The sequence below is a fragment of the Amphiura filiformis genome, chromosome 8 (genome assembly GCF_039555335.1).
Source record: "Amphiura filiformis chromosome 8, Afil_fr2py, whole genome shotgun sequence".
In the NCBI taxonomy this organism is placed as follows: Eukaryota; Metazoa; Echinodermata; class Ophiuroidea; order Amphilepidida; family Amphiuridae; genus Amphiura; species Amphiura filiformis.
Window position 1 is genome coordinate 60152030 of NC_092635.1, and position 26034 is coordinate 60178063.

The window sequence follows — 26034 nt, forward strand, 5'->3', positions numbered from 1 at the left end:
CTGATGTCACAGTTTTATGATAACGGATGGCACTTATAAAGCCCTAATCATGCTAATTAATGATATCAAATTCCACATACTATTAGCAATTAATTCAATTAATATTGAATTAATTGATATTATTGATAAATTAAATTATAATTGATTACACAAGATATATAAATGTGATGTGATCAAGCAAAATCAGTCGGAAGTCGGAAATATTGATTTACAGGTACAGCCAAACAAAGGAAATTTATTTCTTTTGCTGTCTTTTGTTTTGGAAACACTTCAACTGTTCATATCTTTGGAAATAAATGTTTATTTTCTATATGGGTTTCTGCAAAATGCAGCTTTGCAAATGCTTTACCCAATCATGTAGAAAACTGAAAATTGAATATACCCGACTTGAGACTGATTTTGCTTGATCGCACCACAAATGTTGTGTAAGTACTGTAGCAATGTTGGCAGCAAACCAAGAAGATTGGGTAACCAAATATCATGTAACCAAATATTATGTAAGGACAAATGTTGGCAGGAGTTACATGTAGTACAGTATAATTATAGCAAAGTATGGCTAGAATACTTTGATTTATAGTGAAATGAGTGGCAGTGACCTGTGCAAATTGTGTAACTTATAATGGGCTGTGCAATAATTATGAGCACATGAAAGGGTAAAATTGGGGGGAAGGTAAATTATTGAAAAGGTAATAATAATTGTTCATACACTCTTAGAACCACACAGCCAATCAGAAAAGCTGATAGAAAAATACGCGGAGTGCATTAATATTGTATAATTGCACGGGTGCACACTCCGCGTACTACACGCAGTGCTTTCGCACGCGTCTGTATAGACGAATCCAAGGAGCCAAGTCATGGTCAGGATTTGGTCGGACATCTTTGGGTAGCCGCTAGCACCAACCTGGTGTTTTGAGAGACCAATTGTGCAAATAAAAGCCGCCTAACACCTAGAGAAGATGCAAGGACGAGGAGGGTTAATAGAATAATAGCTAATAATATATATAATGGAGATAATTCCGCAGGTAATCCCGTCGCATCTATTCATACATAGTCCTTTTGTTCGCATGTACGTACATCAATGCATAGATAGCGCGTGTAGTTAATCCGATTATGTCACTTCAACAGCGAATAGACCATGCTGTGTGTTTTCCTTGCGGGTTGATGCCTTTATATTTGCTCGTATTTTCAAACAATTTTAGTGACAATTTTGTTATAAAATTAGCAAAAATCATGTTTTTCTTTCTCGTGTATGAAATAGGTTAATGAATGCGTCTTACTTGTTGCTCGAGAATTGTACAAAATAATGCACTTGTACTGAGATGTTGCTGCGTCTAATTAGACGCATCAACATCTCAGTATGTGTGCATTATTTTGTACAATTTCACTACTCCAAGTAAGACTCATTCATTAACCTATAGACTAAATAATAGGTGATTTGTCCTGCAATGTCTGCCCTATATATTCCATTGCTGAAATTTAATGCTTATTGACCGAGTGTGATTCTACCGAATTTTTTCTGATTTGATGAGGATTTTTTGTGGCCAAAATGCCCAAAATTTTCTTGATTTTCAGGCCATTATGGGGGTATTTTAGTCCAATTTCATGCTGTGTTTCAGGATTTTCTACTACTTTTTTACGACTACTTTTGTGGCCAAAATGCACACAATTTTCTTGATTTTCAGCCCATTATGGGGGTATTTTAGCCCAATTTCATGCTGTGTTTCAAGATTTTCTACTACTTTCAGGATATTTCACAGGCTTTGAATCACACCCCTGTAATATTGATCACTGCATACTGTGTTTGGTATATATTTTCCGATGTATGTATCATCCCTATATCCTACTTGATGTTTTGTTTTGTTTACCTTATACTCCTACTGTGGTTTCCTGTTGTAATTCTGCAGTGGTTCATTATCTAATTGAATACCTGAGTGGAAGAAGGGCCCAACTCCAATTTTTTACAAAAATGATTAAACCCAGCATTTTATTGCCAGCAGACTGCTCTTCCTTGTGTGTGAAAGATGAGCCACAATCCACTCTCTAAATAGTCTTCCACGTACTCTTAATCATGGTTTTCATGGAAGAAAGGCCCAACTCCATGGAGTTGTGCCCTTCTTCCACAAATAAACAGGAATTTTGTTTATCCATGAAATCTGCTTTTCACTACAATAAACTTTCTTGCTAACATATTACATGCTTCTACTTGCAGTTAATGGATAATTTCCAAATTTCTGGAGCTATTTATAACATATTTGCTTAGGGAACTCGCACTTGGAGTATATTAGTGGAAGAAGAGCCCAACTCCAGTTCGTATTAAAACCTGTACCGTTGCCATGGAAACACCATATTTGATTTCGAATGTATGTAATACTGTATGTTCATGTATTAAAGGTCCCCTGAAGATGAACATTCTGTCTATAAAACTTTTCCGAATATTAAGTTTTTTCTTAATATCTCAAAAACAGTTTTGATGGAGTTGGGCCCTTCTTCCACTCAGGTATTCAATTGTTCACTCAAAACTTGACACACTGACCGTTAAATGACCCTCTTTACAACCATGTATAAATTACAAAAGGGCTGTATATTACTATGGACCTTGAATCTTGGTCTTTATCAGGGAAGTATTACTTCCACAATTTAATAGGTTATTATATTGACGATTTTTCCAGGTACGTTTAAAAAAATCAATGTTTTCACTTAAATCTGTTATTTGGATTCCTTGCATTATTTCCTTTCTGAAAACGTATTCTTTTAAGTTTTCATCATTACATTTAGAGATACGATAAAAATCAATGTCTAAATTACTGCTTCAAAGAAGGCATACAGACTAGTATAGTAGTAACCAAAGATGGAACTAATGATTGTTCAAAATCGGTTCAATTTAAATTATGATATCAAACAGTATGCAGACTTTTATGGCTCAGGTACATTGTAATAATGTATTTGACATTTTTGTGTTCATACCTTTTCTGGCTCACTTCTACTAAACAAAATAATGCAAACATTTTGTATCATTGTTTCGTTTGTGGTGGGTGTGTGTAATGCATAAAAGCCTCAGGCTAAAGCTTTGTTATAGTAAAGCCTAGTTTATCCATAAGTTGTAGTCAGAAGTTACACTTGGTATGCTTGGGTTCTTTGTGTAGTCTGCTTCAAAGACATTTTCTAGGGCAATGACGGGGACAGAAGGGGCTATTCCAGTTGACATCCATACCCCTCTGTGGAAGACATAATCTCCCACACAGGGGGTGTAGATTTCAAACGGAGTCACCCATTCAGGTAATTCCATTCGAAATTTGCTCTCTGTTCATGTGGAAGAGAAGGTTGTGTCTCCTTTTTGTACCATGCATAAAACTATTTTGTACCTTCATGCATTTTCTAAAATTGTATCACTTTTTGTTACAACCTCAACCTGTATAGGCATAATCTTTTGGTACTATCTAGGCATATTTATATCCCCATGCATGATCTATGGCAATAAGCATAATTTTATAGGCATATATCATCAATCATGCATGATCTATGGTGCAATCAAGCAAAGGGGGTCTTAGTCATGCAGTGTGAATTATCTCTGTTTCTTTAAAATCTTGCTCATTTGTCAGCCTACAAATGTAAAGGCCTAAATAATGCATAGAATTTGATAGTTTTGATTCCTGAGATACAATGTATTAAATATGAATATTTTATGTTGCAGACAGTTCCAAATCTGTTGGTATCTATTCCAGGTCTGTATGCACCCCCCAAGTATAGAAAAGTCCCAAATAATCCCAGTTGTGAGTGTAGCAGGTAGAAAAATCAGTTTTTATGCATTTTTACAAAACTGCCCCTCCCCTACCCCTGGAAAAAAGTCCACTTTTTCAAAATCCACACCCCACCAAACAAACCTGCATACGGGCCTGATATACATGTAGGTATTACTTGTACACAGTGGCGGCACCAGGAATTTTCGTGGTGGGGGCATTGGGTGCCTCAAAAGGGGGGGCAAGAAAAATATTGGGGGGGGGAATGCCCCCTTGCCCCCCTCCAATATTGGAATTGATATATGGTTATGATTTTATTGAAGTAGTTTTGCTACATGAATCTAGTTTTGCTTTGCACAAATAATCTTGTTCGAGACTCTCTCTTACACTATGATGGCCAGCCGATCACCCCAAACGAGCTGGCAGTGCATATGAACCGCTGTCCGGAGTCCGCTGCCAATTTACATTTTACAACCATGACAACCTCTTTTTTTTGTAGGCACATACCATGTACTCAAATATAACTCAATATGATTGCACATAGAAGATGAACAACCCCAAACGAGAATCTTGTTGAGGTTGTTAATTGAATTGAATTGAATTTGATTTTAAAGGCAGTATAAAATTAATATTGGAAGTGGGGACAAAAACCAAAACATTAAATTCAATGGGCCAAGAAATGGAAAGTACTAGTTACTCTTCCTTCACCACTCTATCTAACACTTTTCCTTCACCCTTGCTACATGTTGACCCCATCTTGACCTCGTACAGGTGTTCATTCAACTAGTATTGTGATACTATAATCTTCCTTGGGGAATTGGGCTTCCATTTTTTTGATATTTTGGAATTAAACTTTCCACTCATATAGTTTGGTTGTATAACATCCAAATTTTCCCTAATACAGTCATGTGTGAAAACATAGACTGTTCTTTTTACAGTCTATGGTGAAAATCGTTGGGACACTTGAAAGTAGCAACAAATTTATCTTTTTCATCTTTAAAGGGCATTTCGTGATCCACAGCCTCATCCATCCACTTTTCTAAAAAAAAAGTTGAGATTTTTATACCACTGGAAACCTCTGGCTACATAATGTTTATGTACAAAAAATTTCTTGCAGATTAATGCGTTTAGCAAAGATATCGTCAAATTTGAATTTTGTTCTGGTATACCAGAACGAAATAACTACACATTGTCTATGGAGTAGTGTAATACACATAATCGTGCATAACTCGCAAACGCAAAATTGGTATCAACTGAAATAAGGGGGAATAAGCTTTTTTCGTGGATATCTACTGAAAAATGTCATAAAAAGAGGATGCTAGGATCACAAAATACTCTTTTAAGTTTTTAACAAATTTAATCATCTATGGAGTGTTTGAGTATAGACCTATATGATTCTCTTTGTTTCAATAATGCATGATATCAAAGCCATATAATGTGTGATTTGCTCCATAGCGATGCCCTCAATTTTCCTGAATTTCTACTCTTTGCATGATTTCGTAAGCACAGTTATAATTGATATTAATTTTTATTGTTACTGTATTATTTCCAACAGACTATTAGATGTGCTTGCAGCTCGTAAGGACCCAAATGGTCTCAAAGGTACTGTGCTGATTGATGGCGCTCCTCAACCAGAGAACTTCAGGCTGTGCTCTGGATACGTTGTCCAAGTAAGTTACCCGATATATACGAAGGGGGGGGGGGGTGGTCATTGCCATATTTGAGGGAACAAGTGCAAGTGAATTTCAGTGCATTGCCAAAATGCAAAAATTTGGCATTTTTTGGCCAGGAAAGTGCAATTTTTAAGATTTCTTGTTTTGATAGGGTGGGGGGGGGAAGTGAGAGGGTTTTTTTTAATCACATCTTACTTATTCCGTCAAAATATCTAGGTCAGTCGTATTTTGGGTGTTGATATTAAACAAATACGGTAGTTTGAAAAGAGGGTCCACTGCAAGTAGTACGAAGGGGAAGAAACAGGCACTAATATCAATGTGTAAAAGATGTCACTTTAAAAAAAAAGCTAACGTCCACGTTTGATACGTGTGATCAAGGGCAGTGCATCTGTAGTGAGTTGTGCCAATGGACTATAGGATGTGTGATTCTTTTTTCAAATTTGTGTACTTAAAGTGCCGAGTGCATGCACATGGCACCTTGTGTGCTCTGTGGAAAGATAAAAAATATATATGATACATTCTACACTGTTACCGGGGTCTCCCCGTCAGGCCGAAACACCGTCAATCCGAACTCCCGTTAGGGTTAGGGTTAGAGTTCAGACTGATGGGGGTTCGGATTGACAGTGTTTCAGACTGATGGGTGTCCCTGTGTTGCAAATTGTCAATAACAGTATCACACCCTAGCTCCCATTTTCAGGGGGGGTACTCAAGTTTGGTTTGGGTAGGGACGTGCCGCTGAGATTTTGGAAGTGGACCCATAAATATACCAATTTTTCAAGAAATTTTCGGCCGAATTTAACCAAAATTGTCTTAGTTTTTACAAATTTTCCCAAAATTTTGGGAAAATTTTGGCTAGATTAAGGAAAAATTGGGCCGTTTTACGAAAAAATTGAGAAAATTTAAAAAGAGGACCCATTCATATACCAAAATAGGCTTTGAAAAAGGGGTCATTGATATACCAGAAGGCAGAAAATGCTACCCATGTTTGCGGCCCGTCCCCGTATGGTCATTTGTACTGAGTACCCCCCCCCCCCCGGGCCCATTTTGCACATGCTGATACTGAACATGAACTCTGTGTAAAAATCAACATGCATGTTTCCCAATTAAAACGAGACTGCCCACAGTTGGCAGCTAGGGTGTTATATTATCTTGGACTGGTAGCTCACGTGGTTTGGCAAAAAAAAATGTCTCTTTCCAAAGCTCACGAGAAATTTAAAAACAAATGCGAAATCGATTTTTTTTTTTTGATTTTTTATTCCGACTTTTTTTCATGGTATTTTGAGAAAAAAGTCTGATTTTAGCCGATTTTTTCTGGAAAAAACTATAAAATTTTTTTTTTTTTTTAAAAATAAAAAAAAATTCCGCATTTGTTTTTTGTCAAATCGTGGGATTTTACAAACGCGCGCGCAAGCTTTGAGACGAACCTTTTTCTTTTTTTGGCCTTTTCACTTTTAAGATCAGACTAACTACATGTGCATTTTTAAATAAATTTCTACTTTACAGTAACTGTTGTACATATGTGACGTGTCATGTCAAAAGGAGACACTTTTGGGCAGGATCGTAAATAGAGAAATAGCCAAAAATCTTCTGGTGGGTGATTTTTTCACAATTCGGGTTTGTTGCGAATTTGTGATGTTATTAATGTTAAAAATAATGTCTAATAGTTTCAGACCGGAATATAACTGGCATCTTGTATTTTTTGAGACATTTTTCAAGTTAATTCCTACTCTCAACATTGTCAATATTATTTTTAAAGGCCGATATCTCAATTTCCAATTTTATAATACCACAACTTCCGAACTCAATATCTTCGCTTAGGAATGTCCGATTTCATTGGGGAAAACGGCGTTAGGAGCAAAATATCTCTACATTTAAGATATGTAAAAACCTCAAAATTCATGACCTGCCCAAAAGTGTCTCCTTTTGACATGACACGTCACATATATCATACAGTTGTAGAGGCTATACCATTTTCTGCCCTGATATGGCAGTGACGTCAACACGTTAAGGCAAATGTTTCGCGCGCACATCTATGCGGCATCTTAAAACATGTGCATATGTCAGCTCTTTGAGGGAATGCTAGCGATTTGAAGCTGCGCCCAATGAAATGCGCACTGACATCACTACTTCATCAGGGTGAAAAATGGTAGGCATTTCCTAGGCAATTTAGAAGAATTCCAGAATTCCAATGCAAAAATTAAATGAAGTGTACGGCAATCACAATATTATGTCTCATAATGTTATGATTCCGTACACTTCCTTTAATTATGCCCAGTCCTTTTTTAATTGATTGTGGTATCCTAATCAAGTGATTCATACTATCATACACATACATGCCCTCTTTGTCTCTCCAGAACTTATGTTCAGAATGAACTTTGGTTTTAAAGTGACAAAAAAAGGTCTGTGACCTACCATTATACAAATACATTTAAGGCCAAGTAAAATAGATGTATATCGTCCCCGCCCTCACCGATTTTGGGAGATTTTCATATATTTTTGTTATTTTTCCTATTTGTTTCCTTACTTTGTTTCTAAAATTGTTGTGATGAAAAGACATGTTTTAAAAAAGTTCTTGGTTATTGTTTTTAAAGACATTGCAAACACTCTCTTCAAACTAAGGGTAGGGCTTTGGGGAATTAACAAAAATATTAGGGGGCCTCTCTGATTTTATGATGTGTTGACAAACACTTTGCAATTGCAATTTTACACAGAAATAAATGCTAAAAAATAACATAATGACCTCCCTCCCTCACCAATGTTTGAAAAAGTCCGGACGATATACATGTAATTTTTTGACTTGGCCTAACATATATAACACCTTGAACCTTTCAACTTACACATTCATGTTGTTATATATAATTTTTAAGATAAGGTTTAGAAAAAGAGTCACGTTTGTCTGATGCCATTTATCGCAATTGAGTTCAACATATACTCTGATCAGCTTGTAATCGGCAGGAATTATTAGGCTTTTACCACTATGCCGAAAAGTAGGTCCGCGTTAAAAGTGATATTTTTGATCTGCCTGGTCTATATTTTGCTTGTTAAAGAAAGTAGACAAAGTATAGGACTTCAATTAATTATTTGTAATACTTCTGGTGAGATGTCACAAGACAATTCTCCAAATAAAATGCCCAGTATATTGATATTAATCTGCGATATTATTAGCCCGCCAATTACGAGCTGATCAAACTATTGTTAATTTTGTCAATTCAAATGGAGAAAGAAACATAGAATTGAAAGAAGTTGAATGAAGGGAAAACATGTGAAACATGCAGGCAGCACATCTGTACTAGGATTGAGTCATTTAGTCTGTCAAATGTAATTATAAGCCAGTGTTAAGTTATATAACTTAAGCCAATCGAGACACAGCCTATAACCCGGGGTACTCAGTACAAATGACCATACGGGACGTGCCGCAAACATGGGTAGCATTTTCAGCCTTCTGGTATATCAATGACCCTTTTTCAAAGCCTATTTTGGTATATGAATGGGTCCTTTTTCAAAATTTTCTTAATTTTTTTCGAAAACAGCCAAATTTTTCCTTAATCTAGCTAAAATTTTCAAAATTTTCCCAAAATTTTGGGAAAATTTGTAAAAACTAAGACAATTTTGCGTAAATTCGGCCGAAAATCTTGACTTTTGGTATATCAATGGGTCCAAATTTCTTGAAAAATTGGTATATTTACCAAAACCAAACTTGAGTACTCCGGCCTATAACCAATCAATTTTTGGTCTAGGGCCTATATTATCAGGGGGGATTTTGACCCATTGCTATACCCAAAGTCTATATTTTAGGCAAACTTAGTTTTTACACAACTTTCCCAATGGCAAATTTGGGCTACATTGAGACAACATTGGGCTAGTTTTCTGGAAAAATGGCCCATCCATGATCCATATACAAAATTGGCATAGAAAAAGGGGGTCATATAGCTATTGATATACCAAGTGGCGGAAAATGAGACCCACGTTGTGGCACATCCCTGTATGGATATTTCTATGTAGTCTGCAGCTTCTCTCATACTATTCTTTACTGTCAGTGACCAGCGTTGGAAATAGCTGGTATCGCGTAGCAAAATGCTACACAATTTTATGAATTTGCTACACAATGTTGGAGTTGAGTAGCATTTTTATGCCAGAGACTTACAGAAGTATGTGAATGTACCAAGACTGCAAGAGAAAAGTATATGAAAGCAAATTTTGCTATGCATAAAAAATGCTTAATTCCAACACTGTCAGTGATGGTAGCGGCTCACTTCAAATATTTCATTATTACATAACAGTTTATAGCTTAAATTGTAAATATTTTCTGATTTCATGTTATTAAGGGGGTACTACACCCATTGATTTTTTTTGTGCATTTTTTTTGCATTTTGTGAAGAAATTACAAAAAAAAATTGGACAAAGTGGTATGCAAAATGAAGGGGCAAATCTTCTCGCTTTTATTGGTGGCATCGGTATCAATATAATGTAGCTTACATGCTTTTGAAGATAGAAGCCAAAAGGAGGTACATCACTGATGATTTAAATTCACTTCATTTTGGAAAGCTTACTATCAACGGATTTCGTTAAAATTTTGGATATGTGTTGCTAACACATTAGGGAAATAATGTTGATATGTAAAATGGGAATAAGTGGTCCCTGATTTCTTTTATGACTTCATGAACTTGGTGCTCCACAACTATCAAAAACGAACCGGTTAAAATGCTTCTATTTTCAATGTCGAGCTATATTTTGTATTTTGAACTTGCAACACTATGTCACTGAAACTTAATTAAGCCATAGGTAACAGGTTACCACAACCACACTACAGCAATGTTGAAAAAGATTGTATTTTTTGTCACTTATACCACCATATTAGGTAGTTTCCGTAAGCTTCATTTTTGTGATTTTGGTAACTATTTTATATTTATTTGCCCAATCCAACTCAACTAGTCAATCTAAATTGTACTCACCATTTACATCCCAATTTTAGTATATCCACCTCACACATTTCCATTATATATCCAGTAACAGACAAAATATCAAAATTGATGCCTCATTATGACATGTATGATATCACAGACTATCACATGTATTCAAAATTGATGCCTGAATTTGACCTGAACCAATTGACCTATAACCTGACCTTTGATGACCTTATAGCCTTTTTTAATCTCTTTTCCTAACAACATATTATAGAAGATACATATGGTGTAGTATTAAATTGTCTATGTGGAAGAGATTATTTAGGCCTATTTAATTTATTCAGTGTTATAATCAGTGAGTATATTTCTATAGATAGTATAACAAAGGATTTAATGTATTCTATTCATGTATTCTACTTGGACATGTTCAATAGAATAAATTATGGTTTGTTATGAAACACACATCTCAGTTACCAGGATACAGTAAACAAAAAAAATATATAGGGCTAAAATGATTTTCTAAAATGGTTTAAAACCACTTTGTATGTAGAGATATTTTATAAGTTCAGGACATGAGATGATGAACATATTTATATACTTTATAAATTTGCAACAACAAAAAGAAGATGGGTACTGATGAAAATCAGGGTATTAAATCGCCTTAAGACCCCGTTTAGACTAGGGAAAAGTCGACTTCAACAACGACTTTTTTGAAGTCGAGTTCAGTCAATTCAGGTCTAAACAGGTACAGTCGTTGTTCAAGTACGACTGAAGTCGAGTTCAAAAGTCGTTGTTCAACAATGCTCCTGAGGTTCATTAAGTCGAATTCAATTCGACTTTGTTATGGTTGAAGTGCGACTTTTCCTGGTCTAAACAGTCAGTCAAGTTGAATTTGACTTTTTCATGCGTATCGCTGACCTGGCAAGGTGAATTTCCGGTCCGTCGATTTGTCGCTAAGCAACGGCACTGTGATCTCGCTAAACAACAGCTGTTCTTGTGTATTTTTGTACGTGTGCAGCATACTGTAGTGAGTGTACATCCAATTTTCACTCCAAACTCGAAGTAAATCCATAAAAATTGGCCAATTTTATTGCGGTGTTAGTTCATCTGAAATAATCCTCAACTTTAATTTTAGGGTAAATGGGTCAAAGTATCAACTCATAACTTGGATGCAAATGGGGCAAAGGGAGCAAATGGAGTTCATAAAGCAAGGTCATAAAAGTTTTCGCGGCCTGAATTCTGTGAGCCGCCCCGCGGATGAATTTTATATGAACTATGACGTCACAAGTTGAGAAGTGATGCGTTCTGCACATGGTCAGAATGAGGAAAATATGTGTTAAAAATTCAATATGGCGACGTACTCAAAACGTTTCTACCGGAAAGTTAACGCTGACTTTTATCTCAATTTTACTACTTTGCATGTAGATTTTTTTTTAAATAAAAATTCCCTTTAAAAGGGAAAGCCAGCCTAAATGTAGAAGAGGTCTTGTAATTAGTTTTGGTCAATGTGAAAGGCATTTTTAGGATCACGGCTTACTACATCCATGTTACATGACAGTCCATTAAACCATCAACGGTGAGAACATGTACTGAAACTGCAGAAAACATTAACTCCTAATCTCATGTCAACTCTTTAATTCATTATTGTTCATTATTATTAATTCATTATTGTTCTCTAAATTGTTCTGTTCTGGGTTTTTTGTGTGTTTTTTTTGTCTTTTCAGCTTTTTACCCACGATATCTCAATTTCCAATTTTTTAATACCATAACTTACGAACTCAATATCTTCGCTTAGGAATGTCCGATTTTATTGGTGAAAACGGCGTTGTGGAGCAAAATAGCTCTTTATGTGAAAGCCTCCAAGCTGTCAAAAGATGTCTGTTTTTGACATGATACGCCACATTTCTTAAAGACCCATTCAGTGATCCCAGCGCAAGAGTAAAAAAATTAAAATTGTTTATAAATTGCTTAAAAGAGAAGGATAGGCCTAAGTCATTCAAATTGTCATTTGGTATTTTCGAAATGCCAATTTTGGCAAAAAACGAAGAAAACAGCAGTACTGACGAAGTTCAAGCCCCGCCATTCAAATACATGTAGCTAATTTTAGATACTGTCAGTATCTAAAAATACAGATTCGTGTAAAATGTCTTATTTTGTCTTAAATAGGCCTACACGGCTTTCGGCTGAACCATTCGCAGACTTAGCACATCTATGTAATAACAAAGGTACGGTACCAAAATTTTGATGATTTTTACGATCGTCCGGATGAGCAAATCACTGAATGGGCCTTTAATATTAATAATAGATAAGCTGCCTTTAAAAATATTATTGACAATGTTCAGAGTAGGAATTACCTTGAAAAATGTCTCAAAAATACAAGATGCCAGTTTTATTCCGGTCTGAAACGATCAGACAATATTTTAAACATTAATAACATAAACCCAAATCGTGAAAAAATCACCCCGGGTAGATTTTTGGCTATTTCTCCATTTACGATCCTGCCCAAAAGTGTCTGCTTTCGATATACCACGTCACAAATACTACACTGCACTGACTGCAGGTTTTAGTTAAAGGGCATTTCGTGATCCACAGCATCACCCCCAACTTTTCTCTTTAAAAGTTGATATTTTTCTCTCCCTGGAAACCTCTTGCTACATAATGTTTATGTACCAAATATTTCTTGCAGATTAATTCGTTTAGCAAAGTAATCGTGAAATTTGAATTTCGTTCTGGTATACCAGAACGAAATTACAACACATTGTCTACACATAATCATGCATAACTCGTAAAGGCAAAATCGGAATCAACTGAAATTTTTAGAATAAGCTTTTTTGTGGATATCTACTGAAAAATGTCATAAAAAGAGGATGCTAGGATCACGAAATACTCCTTTAATTCGCCATATAACATAATATTAACTCACCCGAAATTACAACACATTGTCTACACATAATCATGCATAACTCGTAAAGGCAAAATTGGAATCAACTGAAATTTTTTAGAATAAGCTTTTTTTGTGGATATCTACTGAAAAATGTCAGAAAAAGAGGATGCTAGGATCACGAAATACTCCTTTAATTCGCCATATAACATAATATAAACTCACCTTACATGTACATTTTATTTTAATTTAATTTTATTTATTAATTCGCAATGTATAGTTTACTATATGATAGATGGTGGCAAGCACATTTATAAAGGACTGATTACTCACTGCAATCTTCACTCTTGTGTGTTTTGACTGTAAGTTTATGAATCAAATAAAAAAGATAGAAAGTAGCTTCACTTACGTTATGTGTCATTTTATTTATAACAGAAGTTATTAAATTAATAAAGTAAGACAATTTATTTATCTATAAGTGCATGTCAAATGGGTAAATTGTTCAATACTATAGGCCCACATGCATAAATTATGCCCAGATGAATAAATTATGCCCATATTATAGCTAGGCCCTAAAAACTTTATTTTGTATCGGATTTTTCCTGTTGAAAAGACAAAACTGATGTTTATGATAGCAACTATTTCATCAATAGCATTTTGAGTCATTTTTATCCATAAAATGACACAGGATGGGATAGATAATTACTTTGACATCAATATGGTCCATATGATGAAGATTTTGATTCTTCTGTTATCAACATGATATCACGCTGTTCAGTGGTCAAGGACCCCGGATCATAGGTGATGTAATTTTCTTCTGCTGACCATATGATGCTGTATATTGTTACATTTTAGGCCTATACCTGAAACTTTTAAAGTCATATTAATTCAAACATAACTTTGGTAATACTCACTCGTTTTCATTCGTTGAAACGGCAAAACATACTTACTTTTCCTGACAAATCGATTTACAATAATTTTTAAAAATTCCATCGCAAAAAATTTAAAAAAATAAGTCATTCCAATACCAATAAAAGTTAATCTCTTGAGCAAACAGACCCGATCCCAGAAATATATACCAGCCCGCGAATGGGCTGGCGAAAGGTATACAGGCATTTAAAATAGAATATAATTAATTATAATCTTAGGTTTGATAAAAAAATACTGGATGACAGAGGGCATAAATAGTCGTAATCAAATTCTACAGAGTCGAATTAGTTCGGGCGCATAGTGTAAACACCCACTAAAAACCACAAACACGAATTAATTTATGCTAATCCTCTGTCTTAACCGAATTTGATGTTGAATTTGAATTCGACTTTTCTCTAGTATAAACGGGGTCTAAGTCTCAGGTTGACTAGACCATGAGTAATTAGCAGACTCTATTGACAGGTCCTATTGAAGTGTTAGGTAACCAAGTAAATCCTAATTGCTTAGTTCCAAATTTGATAGAAATGTCTTTTAGTGCATGAATGTGATTGATGGCTCCATTATGAAGAACAAAATAAATAACTTTTTTATATTATTATTTTGTATTATTATTTTGCATTTATAATAGTTCAAAACATACACAAATAGCCATCCCCCTGTTGATCCTTTTGTGGTAAAGATAGACAAAATATGGTACAAAAAATCTCTGATAAATTAGCCTTTAAATTTTAAAAAGTTGACCTGGTATACATTGTACAATGCAAACATAGACTATAAAGTACTTTCAATTTTCAAAGAGTTGGGTCAGTTTAAGGTTTGCTACAATAAAGCATTTCGGTCAATACTGTGTAAAATGTAGATATGGGATTCTTGTACCAGGTAATATTGTTTAGTGGACAGGATATGTATGACATAGGTCAAGTTCCTGATTAATTGGAGCAGAAATCCATGCATAAGCATGATAAGGCCAACATTTTTTTTGTTGTGTTGCCCTCAGCTACCGACCCTAAATCCTGAAAAATCAGGGTTGCATTTTTTTATTGACGATTTTTTTCACAGATGTTTAAAAAGGCAATTTTTTTCACTTGAAATTCATATTTGATAATTAATAAGACTAGTCTTAAATTGATTATCTAACAAGTATCCAGTAGTCAAAATGTGAGCAGATCTGGTCCATTCGGGCTAAAGTTGGCAATAATGAAACTGAGATATAGGCAAAAGTGATGAGAAAAAAACAATAAAAAACATAAGAAAATGGATATATAAAAATTTCATAACTTTGCAACCAAGTATTGAAGAGACCTGGGGATTCCTAGTAAGTGTACGCACTGACAAGTTGTATTCAGGCATGAGAATTTTCCCGCGTTTGCAGGATTTCCTGCTTTTTTGTAGCCCAAATTTCCGCACTTTCTTTTAATTTCAGCCCGTTTTTGGATTTTTTTGCCTCATTTCACAGGCTTTTTCAAACTTTCAGGTTTTTTTATGGCTGATCATTCTCATGCCTGATTATTTATGGTAGTAATCAATATCCAAAATTTCCGACCTTAACCTGAGTGGATGGATCAGCTCAACCTTCCCATTGTTCCCACTTGAGAGGCAACGCAACAATTTTATCATCAGGCCAGATACAAAGTTGACATCCTTGCAGCCTATTTCACACCTACACCACCTGAAAATTCACATGCAAATCGGCAAAAATCCACCCAAGCTTGTTAGAAATCAATATTATTTCCATTCAATTTTCATTAAAAAAAAAAATGAATGATTTCTGTGAATCTTGTCCAAAATTATTTACAGGAATTACATTTTTCTTCTATCAAAAGCCAAAGTTACCTAAAAGTTGCAACATTGTGTTAGGGGTCAGGGGGGGCCGGCCAAGATTGGCTCAATTTTGACGTCGTCATTGGTTTTACACGTAAACACAAAAAATGTCTCAAATTATTCCAAAACTGTACGTATGTTATTAAGCACTATTTTATCAGTCTAAATCCGTTGAGGTTCGCCAGTGAACCTCATTGTAAGTACTGTTTTTTTTATTTTTTGTGTATGAATAACGCACGATATGTTACGATATATACTGAAAATTTCCCCTATGTGTATCAGTGAGTTCACGTGGTGTAGTGGTTACGGATCTCGCCTCCCACGCACAGGGTCCCGAGATCGATTCCCATCCCCGGCGATGATTAAAAATTTGTCTTCTTCTTTTTTCTTTGAATTTAAAATTATTTATTTTCATGTGAAAATGTATATATTGCACTGGGAAATATATTTTGTGCATTTTTTTTCTGTAATGGGGCCACCCGGCCAATAGAGCTAAAAACGGATCTTGGCTCCGGGAAAAAATAATTGCGTCCATCGTGCAGGCAGTGTTGCCGTCATATTGTCTGTTTTGTTTACGCTTTTGGCTGTTGCCACATTGAATAATGTAGTCCACCATCGTCTGGTTAGGGGTGGTGCAATAATTATATATACACCCAGGGTGATGAATTATGGGAGGGGGCAAAGATTTTTTGGCAGACCAAAGGTGGGGGGGGCAAGCTTTTTTTGGCAAGTCGAAAAAAGGGGGAGGGAGCAATTATTGGCAGGTTGAAAGGGGGGAGCGATTTGTGTCACAGATGTTTTGGGCACTGTTTCTATACTACACCCTAAAAAGGTGTAGGAAAATGTCAGGAACACGTTCAAATATACAAAATTTCAAGACAATTTACGGTTTTAAATTTTAGTTCCCCAAAATCTGGCATGTGTAAGGGGGGGCAAAGGTTTTTTTGCACGTCAAAAGGCGGCAAAGATTTTTTGGCATGGCCAAAGGGGGCAAGCAATTTTTGGCAGACCATTATGAGAATTCACCACCCTGGAGCTACACATAAGCACCATCCCTGAGCCATTTTCAAGTCACCCAATTGGGCATCTAAATTGTGGGGTTGGCAACCATGCTTCTTATCAAAGTCAATGACTTTTGTGCATTCATTCAAAAATAGTGGCGTATCTACATCCTACAATGTATTATTATTATAATTCATACTAGGCTGCACTGATATGTAATCATGGAGGTGATACAGAGGACACATTTTTGTGTTATGTGCAAAGAAGTCATTATGTGAAAAAGTTTGGTTATTTTGCAAGCAAAACATAATTGTGTCTGTGTGCAACATACATGTAGTATTAATCATTGACATTCTTTACACCAGCCATTCCTGCCAAGTTAAGATACAAAGTAGTGCAACATTATTTAAAATACCTAATTAGTTATATACTGTACATATTTTATCAATAGAGGCCATTAGTGTGACGTCATATGCCGCCATCTTGTGGGTACATGCTGTGATGGACGTTCGATCTCCATGCGTGAACGGCAAAATCACCACGTTGATCCGCGATAACAACTGTGTGGCAAGCTGCGCCCTGCGCGTAGTGTCCGGCGCATGAACACACAGATCATTTGTACCCACAAGATGGCGAAAGGCTGACGGCCTCTAGCTCTATATAAAATGGGCAAGTCATAAAACATTATCGCACTATCATACCTGTAGGCCTACACACAATTTTCCCTAGTTGGTGTATGAGCACTATTATGACATTGCACTACCGTAGTTGTTTCTATAATTTTTTGCACGGTAGAAGGAGAGGGATTGGCAGGTTTTTTTTAATGTGGCAGGAATTTTAGTCTGTGAGTAAATGATCTACATGTAGGTATATTAGAAAGTACTCAAAAAATAACAACTCAAAATTTTATGCATACTAATTAATTAGCTAATTTGCATATTTAATTAGCCTGATGTTTAACTTTTCTTATTTCTCACAAACTTGAAATTGCTTACCGAGAGGAAGCTTTCATCCAGTATTCTCTTGGACGTCTTCAGCCCCAATATTTGGCACGTGGGGCGCCGTCGGCTATTCTGAGCCACTGACACCAGACGGTGTCAGCCGGCTCAGAAGAGAGTTAACACTACAGCGGGCAGGTAGTATCTCCCAGCGTCCCTGTTGAGGTCGCTCTTGTTAATCCTAATTAGCCTGAATCGTACAAATTTTGAAAAAATGTAGCTCTGCAATAAAACATCACAGAAAGTTGATTGAGGTGTCAAATGAAAGCTTTTGAAAAGATCTAAAGTTTGGATCTACTTTGAAACACACCCACAAACTACAGAGGGGTGTAGTGTCCGGGTGTAGTGTGTAAAAATGTGAAATGTCCCACTGGGACTCCCACATGAATTTTGGGAAATTGACCAACCTTAAAAGAAGTATACATTCCAGTGTATTCAAAGTAAGTTCAAACCATAGCCCTTGGTTTCAAGATGATTTGTGCAAGTTTCAGGCTCATAGGGGTTGTAGTTTTGTTTCCACATTTTTATGAAAACGCATTTTTGGTGAAATATGAAATAGGAGAAAATCTACTTTTAAGTTATAATGTTGAAATATGAATATCAATTAGTTTTCATTTCGCTTTGTGGGAGTGCTTTTGAGGAACTTTACTGATGTTTTGTTGGATTTGGCTGTTCACATCAGAAAATTTCTTCATTCGACGAAGATGAGTTAACCTTGATTAACTAATTAAGCATGCGTACGCATTACGCTGAACGAAGATCGAACAAAGACATTGCACTGTACACATTTCATGCAAATTAACAAAGCTTGAACAAAGCTATAATGCCCGGCTATTATTAAAACCGGCGAAGGTCACTTGTCACTGGATCACTTTCCTTCGAAGCGTTCGAAACATTACAAAATTAGCTTCGTCGAACGAAGTATTCTTTCATCGAAACAACCTTTTTAGCTTCGTTGAACAAAGCAATTTTAATCTTTGTCGAAGGAAGAAAGTGTGTACACATTAGAAAAAAACGATTTTTAATCTTCGTTTGAGGTTCGTCGAAAGAAGAAAATTTTCTAATGTGAACAGGGTCCTTGTTTCCTTGTTTGATTGAATATCTTGTATATCAAGTTAGCAATCTTGTATATAATATATTATATAGATCTGTGAATGTTATCAAATTGTTGGAGGTTAATCATGCTCCTGATTAAAGGACATAAAAAGGGCATACAGATTATGCTCCTGATTGATTGAAGGACATAAACGGCATTCAGTTATGAATAAATAGTTTGATGACATTGAGCTTCATATATTTGCAGACTGACTTTTGGCTCTTACACAATCTGAGGAACAATTAGGTTCTGCACATTTGTGTACAGGTAACTGTACACAGTGAAGTCCGATGTATGCTCCACTTCGCCACTTCGCGAGAAGCTGTGATGAAAAAATTAATTTGCAGCTTCGCGCGAAGACATTCATGTATACTTCATCAAAATATCGCCGAGTATCGCGAAGAATTGTTGCCTGCTCTGTGCTTTCATATAGAAACTTCGCTGGCCTACCCCCAAAAGTTGAACAAATCCAACTCTCCATGAGTTTAAGAAACCTGCTCCATGAAGGAATTTTCAGCTCAAATTACTTCGCGGCCTGCGAAATCGCGGTCGCGAAGTGGAGTATACATCGGACTTGAGACAATGAGTTCTCCCTATATTTACATACATGACCAAATCGGCTGCTTTATGTATCTGGCTATACATAAATCGATCAATTCAGGGCCCTCCAAACAGTGAAAGTCAAACTTTTTCTTCTTGAAATTTATGATTTTCAGTCCCTAAATGTTGAATTAATGTGCACTTATTTACACAAATAATATGAGTTCTTACATTAACTTTACATTATCTATTGCATGGTTTAAGGAATTAGCTGAATGTAGTATTGGCACTTTTAAGTGCCAATACTGTGTTCATGGGTGTGTTCATGGGTGTTGATGTTGACAAAGCACTACTTTGGGCTCTGTTGCTGTTAGTCGATCCAGAGAGGTTGCGCTATACGCTCAGTTGAACAGTGAACATGCAAGTATGCGATGTCCAAATATGGCGGTCAGCGTAAATTGTTCGAATGCATAATACGTCACATAGCGCTGTCATTGTAAAGTGTAATTTTAACTATGTCACGAGATGCGGTCATTATACTTTTTCAATAACCTGCATTTGCGTCTGCGTATTTAAAAGCTGTGATTGGATTAAACACACATACAGTGTATATTCATGTGAACTAGCATTAACTGTCAATAATAATAATTATTAATTGTTTTCTGTTTCTTAGGATGATGTAGTCATGGGCACTCTGACAGTAAGAGAGAATCTGGCATTCTCAGCATCACTCAGATTGTCAAAGAAAATAAGCAAACAGGAGAAGAAAGAACGAGTTGAAGATATCATCATGGAGCTGGGCCTCACTAAATGTGCAGATACCAAGGTAATGACAGTATATGTATATTAATAAACAGGGACTGTCTTTTGGAATTTGCAGGAGAGCATTAAATAGCTCTTCTGGAGGCTTCAAGGAGAGCTGTTTAAAGCATTTACAATAGAATGTAAGGAGAGAATGGTCAACTAAGGAGAGCTAAAAATCACTCTCCTATATCAGATTTAAGGAGAGCAGTAGAGAGTGATTGCTATCCTCAAAAGGCAGTCCCTGAATAAAGGGACATGGGAGTCATCTTGGTAGTTATAATTTGCTACCTGGTAGTCTTGATGGTGAAGTATCTGTGAAAATCACTACAGGCTTGCCGATACATCACCCTTCGGGCCTGCAAGGCCTGTGAATTTGAATGCCAAAGTCAGCAATACGAAGTTTTCCCTCTTCAACATTAATCTTTAAAAAAAATTAGAGCATCCACTCTTATTATGCTATTTTCTATTGTTGATTTCCGAGTCTGAATGTCAAAAAAAAGGACACTCTTTGAAATGATATATCCGCAGTGTTGTCACTCCCTATTCAAAGGCGTAACACATGATCGTTCCCAAAGTCAAAAATACCTCCCTATTTTGCGTGGTTTTATGTTCGCGAACATAGTTTAAAATAACCCCTTTTCCCCCCGAAATTGTGAACGATAATGCGTACAAATAGTCAATGTTAAGTGACAACACCGGGATATATCCATTTTTCTCAATATGAGATACATAGACAAATTGCTACTTTTAATCATATTTTCAAAAATTAAACTTGGAATTTTTTAAGTAGTGTGTCAATTTAAAAGCTATCATTATGGGACACAAAAGGCATTTATCGCATTTCACATCTTCATTTCCTCACATGAATATAGTCTGTTCCTACATAGTTCAAGGTAGCGCTATTTCCGGTTGCATAAAGTTGCGGAACTAAATTCAAACTGGACTCTCAATGTTGTTGGGTACATTTATTCCCAGTTTAGGTCCCAATTAATAATGTACATAAGATTTCACACCACCAAATAGTATTATACGGTAGTGCGCCCTGAATGCATTTCTCAGAAAAAACCTTGGATGGCCTAAAAGCATTTTTAAAAATGAGCAGAAACTTTGCATAACTTTGGCTAAATTTGGATTGGTCATGATTAGTAATATCAAATCCTGCAAGTGTACCACAGATGGGAGAAATCAAATATTTTTTAATGATTTTAAGCAGTCTTTTCTGTACAGAAACACTGGCATGATTTTGCAGGTAAATTAGGTAATTCCCAGACATCATAGACTTTGATCCCTGTCCTAATTTGACCTTTAAAAAACCTCAACAGCCCATTGGGGGTTCAAAGAGTTCAAATATGTCTTGCTATATATGGCCTTGTTTAATACATAGCTGGTCTACTAAAAAGGTCAACAGCCTTTGTCAATATATATACCTACAAACGCAATTGCAAGTAGTATATGAAAGGGCGCTATTATCGCTATTATCACTTATAGCGCCTCTCTCCAAACTCGCGGTCATTTTATGGTGGCTAGCTAAGACACTGGTTTCATTATACCGTATTTCGTCAAATAGTCGCCCCCTCAAATAAACGCCCCCACCACTTTTTTCAACCGAGATGTTTCAAAAATTCGATATTTCCATGCTATCTTGTGTAGTAAGCTTACCAAGTTGCTCACATGGTCGGTAATAGCAGCAATAAATGGCGAAAATCTGCATCAGAAACCCGGAAGTGAACCCGGGGCGTTTATTTGACGAAATACGGTACATTGATTCTTTTGGTAGGGGATCACCCTCAAATTGAATATGAAACAATGCATCCAATCTCAAACCCCTCAAATAAAGTTCAAACTGTCTCAAAAATATAGTATTCTTTTCTTTTTGACCTATCCCTGAGTGAAAAATGTTACCCCTTCAAACAGTTTTTACAAGCTTGGTAGCAGTGTCTTACCCCTACACAGGGTTAAATTCAGCTGTAGGTCAAGGTCATATATAGGCAGAGAAGTACTGTATCAATTTACATAATATATTTTGGATGCCACCAATTTCAGGTTGGGACAGATTTTATCCGAGGTGTTTCTGGAGGAGAGAGAAAAAGGACCAACATAGGCATGGAACTTATCATCAAACCATCAGTACTATTTTTAGATGAGCCTACTACGGGTTTAGATGCAAGCACAGCCAATGCAGTCATGCTGCTTCTCGCCAAGTAAGTAGGCCTATATCTTGCCAAGGTGGATCCAGGGATCCAGACCCCTCTTGTCCCAGATTTTTTTTTGAAGATTGAATTAAGGCCTGAAGGGTGGTACCCCCCTTGGACCTCCCCAGAATTGGCATTTGCCAGTAACATTTGCCATAAAATTGAGGCGGGTGAAGCAAGCAAGAAACTTTTTAATGAGCATCTTCCCTACCCTTTCAAAAACTTTGATCCACCCCTGAATCTTGTGACCTGATTTGTCCCCCTCCCACCTATCCCGGGGGGGGGGGAGTGGGGTCTGTAGTGTACAGGTTGGTATGGGAATTTTTAGTTGAGAGGAATTGTATTTTCAGATCTTCATGTATAATATGGAGCCACAAATTGTAGAACAATCAGCCACACATTCCCAACCAAAACCAACATCCAAGAACCCAGTCACAGGCTACTGCGCCAAAAAAGTATCCTTACACTTGAAAAAATAATCACAATTTCAAAACTGTACCAAATTGGGGTAAATTTTTTTTGCACTACATGTATCTAATTTTGCACATTATGACACCACATTGAATCCAGTGTGACCTCAAGAAGCAAAGTTACAAGCAATTGAATAGACAAAGGTCCAGTTTTAAAAGTGACAAACTGACCTATACAAGGCGCAAAAAGATTCCAATAAGCGCAATAAAGACACAACACAGTTTCTTCAATGAAAATAAAGCAGTTTTTATTTCAGTTTTTACTTCTGTACTTTTCATAACTCTCATTTTATTTGTCAGCTCTTTTGTTTCAGTTTTCTTTTGTTCCTTTTGTTTTAAATTAAAGGCACACACAAATTAGCCACTCATCACTTTCAAACCAGATGTCTAGTCCGTGGAGTTTTGAATAGGCCAGTTTGTCACTTTTAAAACTGGACCTTCATCTAATAAAATGCTTGTAACTTTGCTTCTTGAAGTCACATTGGATTCAATGGGGTGTCAAAATGTGCCGGATGAGAACGTGCATCTATTAAACAAATAAATCTACCCAAATATGGTTTTGTTTTAAAATTAGGATTTTTCTTCCAAGTGTAAGGATACTTTCTTTTTGGCACAGCATAGTTAGGCCTAAAAAAAATTGTTTGATTGGCGTAACATGAAACAAAAATTAGGGTAGGTCGGTCGGCAATTTTTATTTTACACACATTTTCAGCTGAAAATCATGAATATTTTCTTTTTTAAAATTTTAATCTTATTTTTTATTTTTTATTCATTTTTGCAAAAAAATAAGAAAAAAAAGTCTAGGGTCGGGCCTATTTTTAGGGTCGGTCGGGTTACGCCAATCAAACATTTTTTTTTAGGCCTTAGGTGATGCATGGTTCATATGTATGACAGACAGAAAATAACTAGAACATGAAAATCAGAATGCCATTTTTTTTATTACCCAGGTTTACCCTATCCCCTTGCTATACTGATACCAACCAAGTGGGGGCCAGCTTGAAGTAGGCAGTCATATACAAACATCTAGGGGTGTTGTAGCTGGATTTATTAATAATTCATGATGCAGTCTTATTGTGCACCTGGATGAGGGTGATTGTACTCTTCAACTGGATCAAACAAAAGGACAAATGATGTTATATGTATCAATTGAAGAGCAAAAAGAGCAAGTTGTTGTCATTGGTTAGATTATTGTTTGCCAAAGTTGTTGCCATGGTTACTGACTAGGAGAGTCCTGCCTCCAAAAAAATGGCTCTAAATGTTGACTGTACCCACCAAGTTCCATGCCCATATGACAGTGTTTACTAATTTGACCTCAGATGACCCCTGGATGACCTCAGGTGACATTGACCCACTAACCAATACAAACTGTTCTGTCTGGGGTCAAGATGCACCCACTCACCAAGTTTGAGGAACGTGCGACCCCTAGTCTCCGAGAAAATAGGCGGACAGACAAACACACAGAGAGATTCCGGTGAATTATAGTAAGATGACCCAGATTACAGTTCAATAGTCATATAGATCTTTTTCTTAAGGGCGTACTACACCCATATATTGGTTTGATTGGTCTAAAAAAATATTTTTTCATTTATAGCTAGGCGATATATGCACGGATCATGTGAAATAAAAAACAAATATGACAAAACATCGTGAAAGTGTCAGTTTTCACCTATTTGTCTTAAAGTTGATTGGTTGTTAGGACGCCTATTTGTTAGCGATCCACGATAGTAGTCTTCTTCACAACCGTTTTCTGCCGGGATGCCGTTCCTAACACAATACAGTATTAGACTAGCTCGTAGTCCAATAATACGCCGTGCTTCTATATATTTAGGACTGACACACACCGCTTTGTCAATACACGCTTAACGATTTGGCGTAGGGTCAAACATGGGCAAAAATTTCTTTAAAATTTAATAAACATATACAAATGGTACCTATGTCATTATGCTTGCAAATGAACAAAGTTCATATCAATAAAATCAAGGATCGAATGGCTTTTAGTGTCCAAAAAGGCAAAATTACTGTTACACTTACCTGAATTCTGCACCATGGCGAAGCCTCCTGACCATGCTGGCGTTCAAAAAATTCGAATTCGTAATAAAAAATACCCAATCTTTGCGATCAAAAACAAAAAACTACAACTTTGGATAAACTATCATGGCAACATACATTATTGCCAAACAATAAAGAATAGAAAATTCGACGTCAACTTGTCAAAATATTGAAAAAAGCGTGCTCTAAAAAATATTTAAAAAGTACGCAAAACAATTTCTATTCATACGCGTGTGAAATGACCGTGGTAAAAGTAGAAGTCGTGTGTTGAGTAATCTGTGTCATCCTCTGTAGGATGGGCGATACCAGCTTTTGTATCAGTTGTCGATCCAAAGCAGCCAAGGGGGGGCAATTTTAGAAAAATAAAATAACATTGAAAAAATGGCATCGCGTCATAAGCGCTTATGCGACACAGGATGTCTGACACCCTCAGAAGTAAGAAACTTGTGCAAAATGAAAACTTTATTGAAGTGATTGTGGACCATTTTGGCACTGAGCAGTGATTAGTGTATAAAATGTTAGTTTGAAAAAGCCGCGAATTTGTTGAATGATGGTCCATACCGCAAATTGTGTTAACATAGGGCTTAAATTTACAAATGTTGGAAGAAGAGCGAAAATGATCATAATTATGTTTATCCACTACACGTTAAGGGTTAGTCTGAGGGGATGTTCCCCCTGAGAAGTTTGAAAAATTTGCAAGATGAAGGTCGAATTGAAGCCATTCGGTGCATTGTTTTTTCACTACTATTTGAATCAATTGCTTTAAACAGAAAAAAAGGCCCGAACTCAAGTTGCAAAACTTGAGATTGGCAATTACTATAAAGCATGCATAAATCGATGAAGTCGGTATGGAGTCCGTCTTAATACTGACTTTGGTGGCAAAATGTGAGGGGCCCTGCATATCGGCGGACCCGCAGTAATTTTCACATGCTTTTAG

At 36.3% G+C, this 26034-nt stretch overlaps 1 protein-coding gene across 1 annotated transcript in view; it reads left to right on the plus strand.

Annotated features, from left to right (window-relative positions):
• LOC140159307 (broad substrate specificity ATP-binding cassette transporter ABCG2-like) overlaps positions 1-26034 on the plus strand; it is a 99886-nt gene that overhangs the window by 42553 nt on the left and 31299 nt on the right. Inside the window, 3 exon segments of the mRNA XM_072182732.1 lie at positions 5293-5407; positions 20256-20408; positions 22430-22587. Coding sequence (XP_072038833.1) covers positions 5293-5407; positions 20256-20408; positions 22430-22587 — 426 coding nt within the window.